Source organism: Passer montanus, unplaced genomic scaffold, assembly GCF_014805655.1.
Source record: "Passer montanus isolate IOZ18808 unplaced genomic scaffold, ASM1480565v1 scaffold17, whole genome shotgun sequence".
NCBI lineage: Eukaryota > Metazoa > Chordata > Aves > Passeriformes > Passeridae > Passer > Passer montanus.
In genome coordinates this window covers 13,677,184-13,686,998 of record NW_024364270.1, presented here as the reverse complement: position 1 = coordinate 13,686,998, position 9,815 = coordinate 13,677,184, and the positions used below count along the sequence as shown (strand labels likewise).

Here is a 9,815-nt window from a genome sequence, read left to right as displayed (position 1 = left end):
AGGACCAGTCAGGCTCTTCCATAAAACGGCATCCAGCAGCACTCCCTGCACAGGGCCCAGGAAGGTGAAGAGAGCAGGTGGGCAGGAGATAAAATTTCAAAGAATATAGGTCCAATCCTGCAGGGCAGGCACTAGATACTCTGCATTTTGCAGAGGACAGTTTCCTCAGCAATTCCCTGAACTCTGGCTCTCTGACTGAAGGGTTGCTGTATCACTGTGGCACCTGGATTCAGTAATCCTTCAGGTCACTCACCTGCAGCTGCTTTTAACATTTCTACTTCAGGCTCACACTGCCTGTAGAATAGAAGACAAGGCAAACAGATGCCTACTCATCAGCCCACTCCACTGGCTTGCCAGAGCTGGACCATCAAGCTGAGATGCAGAGCTTCAGGTTCCCTTCTGCAGCCCCTCATGCCAAAGCAACAATCTCCAGCTGAAAAGCAACAAGCATAAAATTCAGGCTGTCACTATCATAAGCTCAGCATTCCCTTACCAAGCATCACCAGAAAAAAGAAATTGTCAGAAGCCCTTGAGTTTTGTGTTGCACTTCTACTTCTTAAGCCATGCACTGCTAGGGAGCACTGATGGAGGAAAAAACCAAAGGAAGTAGATGCAAGAAATGCCTTCACCAGAAAGGACCTGGAAAAGTAGCAGGTACATGGTCCAAAGAAAAATTCTGACAAAGGAAGTGCTAATGTGGGATTGAGCTCAGTTAAATTGGAAATTATGTGTGAAAACACACACATAATTTAAGACACACTTATTTAATCTCTGCAATGTGCAGGAAATCACAGCTTTGTCCTATCTACATCATAGAATAAGGTAACACTTCCTACCCAGCAGCCAGTTAATGATCTGGTTAGCTTAAGAAATATTTACTAAATATTTGCTAAATCAAAGAATTTCAGCTGTATAGCTCTGGTTTGCAAAGTGTGGCAATGAAGATATTGCAAGAGGTATTTGCTATTTCGCTGCAAATCTTTTATTTGTAATGGCAGTAAATCAGTAAGACTCAAGCAATGAATTCTTTAGGAAACAAAAAAACCAGTAAGGACAATCAAAGTTAAAAAAAAAGCAAGCTAATTTAACTGTTTCCTGCTTGCCAGATAATAAAAAGGATAATGAATAATTTAATCTTGTACAGAATAATGATTAATATGTTAGTACTTTATACTGAAGTCACCCCAATTGCAGAAATGACATTTAGTATCCATCAAATAAAAAAATTACACATAAAATGCTTAAGTTGATAGTTTTATTGAACTGATCAAGAATTTAAGCATGGCTTGCACCAAAATTGTGTATGGTTCTACAAATACTTTACTTTTTTCCCCTATTTTGTAGCCAAGTAAAGCCAGGGTTTGTAGCATAAGGCTATTTGAGGAAGGTCTACAATTGAAGTTCCCATTCAATGACAAAAGTATAAAAATTATATTCGAGTCTAATTTTATTTTTTCCTGATTCTCCTGCTTTGATTTTCTGAGATTTTCATTGCAAGACACAATTATTTGTAGAAATTCTTAGAAAATAAAATAATAAAAATATTTATCTGGTGCCAAGTTAGGATAGATTCTTCAAATGAAATTTACAGTAATTGCAGAGGCATCTGATTGCTTCATTAGCATTTTCTTATTTGCAATACTTGAAGCCACTGCTGTGACATTGGCTAAAGTGTTTATTCACAGCTTTGGTGCCACAGGTAAATGTTTATTTCATCTGAATGGCAACAGCAGGAATTGCAATTCTAGTTTTTTTAGTTCTCTGCTCTAAGATTTGATATTTCTGTTCAGATGATAAGCAGTTATTCTTCAGTCATCTGCTGGAAAGCAAGCTCTTCAAGGTTTTCATTTTGTTTACTCGTACAAGTACTAGGTTGCATCAAGGAGACACAGAGAGCGACATGAACAAAGGCTGCCTGTGTCATAACTTCAGCTCCCAAATTCCTTGCTTCTCAGGGGTTTTAACAATGTTTTCATTGATGTAGTTACAAATAGAGGTTCTTCTTTGATTATTTGGCTAATTAATACAGGAGAGTGTAAAACCTAGTCTTTTGATGTTGTGCAAAAGGTGAAGCATTATAAGAAATTCCATCATAAAAGGCCAAATAATAAAGGCACAAGCAAAATAATGAAGAAAAAAACACTTTATTAAAAATTGGTATGTATATATAGGTAGGTCATTAAACTTCTACCATTTCTGAGTTTCCAATCATTCCACACCCACAACAGCCTTAATTTGAGGGAAGAAAATGTAATAGATCCATAACAGTACAATTCATAGGCAGGTGTCCTACAGAGGAGAAAAGAAAAAAAAGAAGCTTTAAAAAAAAAGTTTAAAAGTCTAGAGTTTAAATTTTATGTCTAGAATACGTAGTAAATTATTTCAGAGTTTGAATAACTAGTATTTATTGAGCTGCTCTTGGTTGTGCATGGGTAGGAGTATAAACTGAATTCCTGCTTTGTCAGTTTGGCACAGGAAATCAGACTCCACCCTGCTACCTTATGAACCATTCTCCAATCCTCTGAGCAACTTCAGTGGTCTCCAGCTGGTAACACAGCTCTACAAATGCTGGCATAAAAAAGATTAACCTAAAGTTCTGGTGTGTGACAAATCCAAAGGTTGGACTAGAGATATTTAAGTGATTAAATACAGACAATTAGCTGCCAATATCAAAGGATTCTAGGCAAAGAAAAACCAACCAGCTTCCCTGTTTGAAGATTTAGGCTATCTGGATTAATGAAAGAGTTTATAAAAATGTCAACTTTACTCCACAACAAACCAACCCAGAACATCTGGATTTCAGCACTTGAAACCTTCTAGCTGAAGAAACAGGTAGGAGTTACGGATCCTACCAATATCCAGAAATGGAGAGACAAAGAGAACATTACCAGGGTGAAGGACATACCAGTCAGATGAGGACTGTAATTAGCTGAGCAAATTAAGGCAGGCATTTCCTCAGCAGGGGGCTGACAGATGACAGGACTGTGCTCACTTGATGGATACAGCCTTGGAAGGAAAGGGGCTGCTGTCATCCTCAGCAAGTGAAAACAAAGAGAGAACTGAAGCCAGCTGATGCTACCTTTCCATTTTCACCTCATCTATCTTTTTGTTCTTTTACTCTCTTCTCCTACACCATCTCTGGCCAACAATGATGCTTCTAATCAGATCAGACATCAGATGTCTTGTACCTGAATAATTTATACCATACAAAAGGCTGAGAACTACATTTCTTCAGAGTGCTGGCAAACTCTAACCTGCCAAAGCAGTGTATCTTGAAACTCAGGTTTAGAGAAAGGGCTGGTTTCTGGGTCAATGAGCTGTGAAATGCAAATTGAGATCACTATGTGTCATCAGAAAAAGCAAATGCTAATTTTAGAGGCATCTAGTGTGGCAATTTCCCCCCAGAACTTTAATCCACTGCATGAAGGCCATATGTGATGACATTTTACAAATGTCTGGACAGCAATCTCTAGGAAATGAACTCAGAAGGACATGGGCTATAATGTATTTCAAACAAAATGTACAGGGGAAAAGTCTTCTGCAGAAGTCACTGTTAGTTAATTTAATGAAAATTATCAATAAAAATATCTTCCAACGTGAAAATATGAAAATTCATTTATTTCCATAGGCAACCTAATTCAGAGTACAAAGTGATGTGTATTTCTCAAAACTGTCACTGTACCTTTTACATAGCTTTAAAGTAACTGATCTAAAAGTTGATACAAGAATAATTTTGGTTTTGAAGAGCTGTCCAATAAACCAGATATACACTAATGCCATGCTATGACAGTTCTATTTATGAATCACGGCTGACACAACAACAGTATCACTATAAATCTCATGAGAATTTTAATGTTTTACAATCAGAACATAAAACTGCCACTAGAACAGAGACTGTACAATTACACAAATAAACAAGTATTAAATATTTTGCACAAGGCCTGAGTTCACTATAACACATTTTGATTTACAGCTTCATCTCAGAAATCTGTACAGCAGTTAGACCTGTTCCAGAGAATTTAAAGACAATACAACTTCAGGGCTTATTTGTTATGTTGATACAAGGGTGAGGCCTGAAAGGCAAGAGGATTTGGTATGTGAATCCAAGGTTTTACTGCCTTCTGTAGTTTTCTTTCAAAGCAGTCAAAACCTAATGGAAGGTAATGTACAAGGCAGAACCTCACTTGAAAATCAGCTAACTCATCTAAAATTCTCCAGATAGGTTTCCTCACAGCTTTCCAAAGCAAAAGTTCACAATGAATATATAAAATGCAGCATATCTCTTAACAAAGAAAAAGGATTACATATACAACAAGGTATTTATTTCTGTATTCCCCCTCCCTTCTTTCATTGGAAATGGCACAAATGACCAAAATCCCACCCAACCCCAATAAAAAACCCTAATCAATACGCAAAGGTCACTCCAAAGTCCAAAAACTTCATTGTAATGCAAGATCCAGTAATGCAAGATCCAGTGTTCATAAACTTAGGTTTTAAAAACTTTCCTTTTCTGCTCAAATCACACAGATGTAGGCAGACTAAGCATGTATTATTTATAATAGATAACACAAGTATCATATAATTCTTAGCCTGTATGGAAGCTTTATGGAATTTGATTCAAATCTAACCTCTCATTTAGTCTCTGTGTTTTTGGTGCAGTTGAACTGAAAAATCAAGAAATCCTATAATCTAGAATATAATCACACTTACCTATATACAGACATAGATAACATTACAACAGAGCTTATAATACAAAAGTCAACATACATTTTTCTTACTTTAAAAGGCAATCAGGGCATTTGTTAAGGTTCCACAAAAATGTGAACCACTTGTTGCTAAAAAGACAAAACAGAAAAGGAAAGCTTTAAAGAATAAGGCTTGAAATGTTGTGCACCTACACATCCAAAAATTCAGCCTTTTACTTGGGGTACTCAATACCTTTGTAAGGCCACAACTTCCCCACAACATTTCTTATTCACAGTGAGGAGAACATAGCATCTTCATTTAAAAAAACCTAGCATCTACCTATGCTCCCAGTAAAATTTCTCCCCATCTCCCAAATAACTGGTAACTCTTTTACCTTTCAAAAGACTCCACTGGTACTGCTGCCCCCCTGCATAAGCAGAACAGCAAGGGCTCTTCTGTGCCTTATTCACACCACTTATGTGATGAACAGGAACAGAAGATCGGTTCCCTCCTCCAGTGACACCCTTGCCATTTCATTCCTGGTTTCTCTTAAGAGTCAGAACTAGGGGCTTCTAAAATAATCTGAAACTCAGTAGTTTTAAGGTTCTCCATCAACCCAAGTAGAAAAGGTTTTTCAAGCCTCTTTAATACAATCCTTCCCTCTAGCAGGATTAGTTTTTATGTGATTGAGTTTTGAGAGGATGCTTCAGACACATTCAGACTTAAACCCAAATGGAACCAAGTGCTCTACTATGGAAAACACTCCTGTCCTGGTGCAGTCATGTTCATTTAGCATACACCAGAGCAGCCAAAGCACAACTGATGTAAACTGTGCAGCTATTTTCATTTAGCTTCTCCTTTTGTAGAAAACAAAATATAGATGAATCACTTAAAGAATAGAAACTTATGCCCTTCCCTTTACCTCCCCTTTACAAATGAATGTAAACTAGATGGGCTGGGCATTTCAGCTCAGATCCTGTCCTCATTTCCACAGTAGAATGAAGACATGCTGACAGTGCGTGAGCTAAGTGGTGCACAGTGGCTGCTGTGATGATACAACCTGACAGGCTTTCACATTTTTCCTTTAAATTAGGTTGAATATGAAGGGCAGAAATTTAGTGTAATTTACTGTCTTCCTCAAGGCATTGTAAAGAATAACTTATTACCAGGTTACTATTCCATTAACAGCATTACAGCATTTGTAGTTTCTTTACCAGGTACCAATTTCAAACCTGTGTTTTCTGCTTTACTTTACATGAGGACTAGGCAGACCCTCTGCTTCAGGCCAAGCTAGTTGTAGCACTGCTTTCTATCCAAGTTCAGCCACAGGAGGCTCCTGGAATACCCACATTTTGTAACACTGTCCCTTCCCCTCTCTCTTTCCCAAAAACCAACTTGGATGTGAAGCACAACTGCTGCTCTCAAACAATTCACTCTGGCCACAAAACAAGTCTTCCAGCCTCTTGCAGGGCCTCAGGAACATGACTTGTAAGTGCAGAGATCAGTTGGCCAAGGATTCCTAAAGAAAAACTATTGTAGCAGGAGCCAGGTGGCAGATGGCCATGGTGACTTACCTCTTGCAAGTCCTCTTTCCTTTAAGTTAAGAAGAAATAATTTGAGAACTTCAAACACGCTGAGTTTCCTGACACACTAAGCAAGAAGCATCTATGTGGAAAAGGGACTGGACTCACTGCTTTTGTTTTATTGGGTTTTTTAAAAAGAATTTTAAATAACTGGAAGATTTTGTTAGAGCTTTTGTAAGCACCCTTTCCAGTTTTCTTTCTTGTTCTTCTACTCTGGGCATTCCGAAAATTGCAGCAAACAAGAGAAATCAAAGTTATGCTCTCAAATATAAATGGAAAAAAGTCCTATTGCTTGAGTCAGATAAAGACCTTATTCCATAGCATTACGACTTCAAAAAAGAGCTTACTTTAATTTGAACCTGTAGGATTTATTTTTACTTTGTTCTTACAAAATAGATTATGTTCTGGTATAGCCCATGCCAAAAGCACATACCCCAAACTACACAGTTTAGGAGGTCTAGTGAATGAAATCAGATCCTTTTTTTCCACTTTTCCTGCAATAGGTTAAACTAAATCCAGTTCTTAAAAGCTCCCAGTCCAGAGACATCAATGACTGAAACCCCAGATCAGGACACTGACTTTTAAGACTGCCTTTGCCATAGATAAATTAATTTGATACATTGTAGAGTCCTATGAGATGTTGTTTTTAATATAAACTTATTTTCCAAATAATTTAGAGGAATACAGATTCAAGTAATTCTTCAAAGGCTTGCCTTAGGTTACCCTAACAAAACACAGCTTCGAAGAGTTGACATAAAAGAAGACACGAGTGTGACTGAGTATAGAGTGCCAGCAACTGTAAATGAACTTAAATAGTTCAACAGTTCTAGTATTGTATTTAGATTCACATGGATATTTTAACACAACCTACAATGCTTACCATGAATATTAACAGCACATAAGCATCACAATGTATTAGGTATTGTTTTCCAGACCACGAATTTATTGGTCCCAGGTATTTTAAAATAATAGGACTAATGCAGCAGCTATAATACATAAAGAATTATTTAAGAAATATGCTCAATGCTGTAACAGCTTAGAACTGTGGAAGTATAACAAAATACAAGTCATATTTACAGCATAAGGCCCTTTGGTTTCTTAAGCAGCAAATGAAAGAAGAGTTTCTTCAGTGAAAGGCTTTAAAAAATAAAGCAAGTAGGCTTTCCATAAAAAAGGTAACTAGTTCTTTCCTTCTCAAAATAACCACTTATAGTCTTCAAAATACTAGGTAAGAAAGCTCTTGAAATTCTTAGGGGAAAAAAAAGTTAAAACTCAACAGTAGTATCTGAGAGAGCAGAGATTCCACCATGGGCAAGCTGAATATACACGTTCTGGAAGCAGAAGAAACTACTATTTGGATTTCTGGAAACCTTTATTGAATTTAGAGTAATACAATAAAAAGGATCTGAAATACCTGTGTATTTATCATACACACTAGAGCTTACAAATCTGTATTTGAAAAATCACTTCATGTCAATGTATCCTTCATAAGGACTTGATTTAAACCAAAAGTAAAATGAAATAGTTCACTCTCGTAAAGGCAATTTATGGCAGTCTGCTTTTTCACAAAATCCTGTGCAAATTGTATAAGGTGATCCTTTTTCATCATCTCAATTGAGCTAAAAATATTAATTAATTCAAGATCTTTCTGTGTAACTATGTAATGTGTGTTTAGTTACACAGCTGGGGCAGTTAATATGTGAATTTTACATTTACATTCATTTTTGAGGTTTCATAACTACAGGATTTTTCACATCAGTTAGAAGCAGTATCATATTAGCCAAAAAAATGGAATATACAGTAAATGTGATGAAATCACCACATGTATTTTAAAATCCTGCTTAAGTGGTATGTTGCTTTTGCTATGGGGCTTGTAAGAAGGATCTAGCACTATAAAAGAGATTGTAAACCAGCATGACCAACCTTTGAAGCAGTGTTCTTACCCTGTCCCAAAATTGAACCAAAGTTTAGAACAAATGCCTGATGAATCTTGTTGCAGTCTACTACCACATTCATTACATTAGCTTATATGAGAGAAGAAAGTCAAAATATGCTACCTTCTTAGTCTCACCCACAGTTATGTGTTAGAGTGCTCTCTGTATTATTTGGCTATCAAAATTTTTAGGCCAGCATAAGAATTTTCTTTTTGCAAACTGTCATAGGACAAAATGACAGCTTGTGACAAATTCAGGCAACATGAGTAATTCTCCAGGTTTGCATCCAATAGCAGCATTATCCCCTAAGCATTTTTGCTGAACTTTAACAAAATTGTATAGGAAATTCCAGTGGACTTGAATTGTTCAGCTCTGGATATTTTCAATATACTTCTTTTTCAGATGAATATATGCATCCTACTTTTAGCACTCTGACGTTGGTAAAGAGTCAGGAAATCTTAAGCATGTAATATGACTTAGGACTTATACAATTCCACTGCAGTACCAGGTGAATGAAACATCAGCCTTTTTTCCTGCCCAGAAGTCTTTGCTGGGTTGAAAGTTTCCCCAAGTCATGCTTTTATTAATAAAAACAAGATGTTAATCAGCTTACCCATGATCCAAATTTCACCCATCTTTGAAGGAAGAAAACAAAACATTTTACCCAAAAAGATCTTTTAAGTCATTGCTAGCTGAGCTGCTGTTTGTCATTGTGTTTGCTGGTTGTGCGAAGTTCTGAGGAGAAAAGAAAGGATTACCCTGTATCCCAAAGCCTGGCTGTGCTAGCATGTTCATCTGAGGTGCCACGGCTGTATTGCTTGCATTCGGGGACCCTGGCGGTGGCACAAACTGATTAACCCACTGGCTTGATTTCTGTTGAGCCAACTGCTTCATGCTAACTTTGGGTTTTTGAGGACCAAAAAGATTATCTAAAGCAGACATATCTGGGGGTCTGTTTTGTTGTGTCAGTGGAGAGATTGCAGATGCAGCATTCATAGGACTGTAATTTGGCATGTTGGCAGGTGGTATCATGTTCATCTTGGTTGCTCCTGTTGCACTTGGACCACTGAAGAAATTCTGAGTAGCAAGACCTGCTCCCATGGTGAATCCAGCAGTCTGAAACCCCATATTTGTGTTGAGTCCATTTGTCATATTTCTCTTTGTGTTGTCAATGGGCGATGAAAATCCCATTCCAACACCCATAGAAGGAACGGAAGAGAAGGTGTTTGAAGATGCAACTTGAGCTTGGTTGATAGGACGGCTGGTCAAAGATGACATATTATCTATCAAAGTATCTGTCAAGTCTTTTGTCTGCAGAACACATAAAATGCAGTTAAATGTTTTTCCTGTACAGACACTCTGGCAACAGTATTTTATCATCACCCCTGCAGACCTGGTATTAATTTTTCAGAAATTAGAATTCACTGCAAGGAATTGGGCATGAAATGTATTAATACACAAGAGAAATTATTTGTGTTCTTTGCTACTTTGAACTAATTGTTATGCAGCTTTAATTTGACATCTCAGACTACACACAAAGTACTACTCTGACTGTTTGCTTAAATGCCCCACTCCTATCCCCAAATCCTATATAGGTTTTTCTCTGAAGAGT

At 37.2% G+C, this 9,815-nt stretch overlaps 1 protein-coding gene across 3 annotated transcripts in view; it reads right to left on the bottom strand.

Moving 5' to 3' along the window:
• Positions 1 to 3,597: 3,597 nt before the first annotated feature.
• The window catches only part of SCYL2 (SCY1 like pseudokinase 2), a 35,087-nt gene continuing 28,869 nt past the window's right edge, over positions 3,598 to 9,815 (bottom strand). For all 3 annotated transcript variants that reach the window (XM_039703908.1, XM_039703910.1, XM_039703909.1), the window contains one exon: positions 3,598 to 9,514. In XM_039703908.1, the coding sequence (XP_039559842.1) occupies positions 8,864 to 9,514 (651 nt within the window). In that variant the 3' untranslated portion in view covers positions 3,598 to 8,863. The remainder of the gene's footprint in view (positions 9,515 to 9,815) is intronic.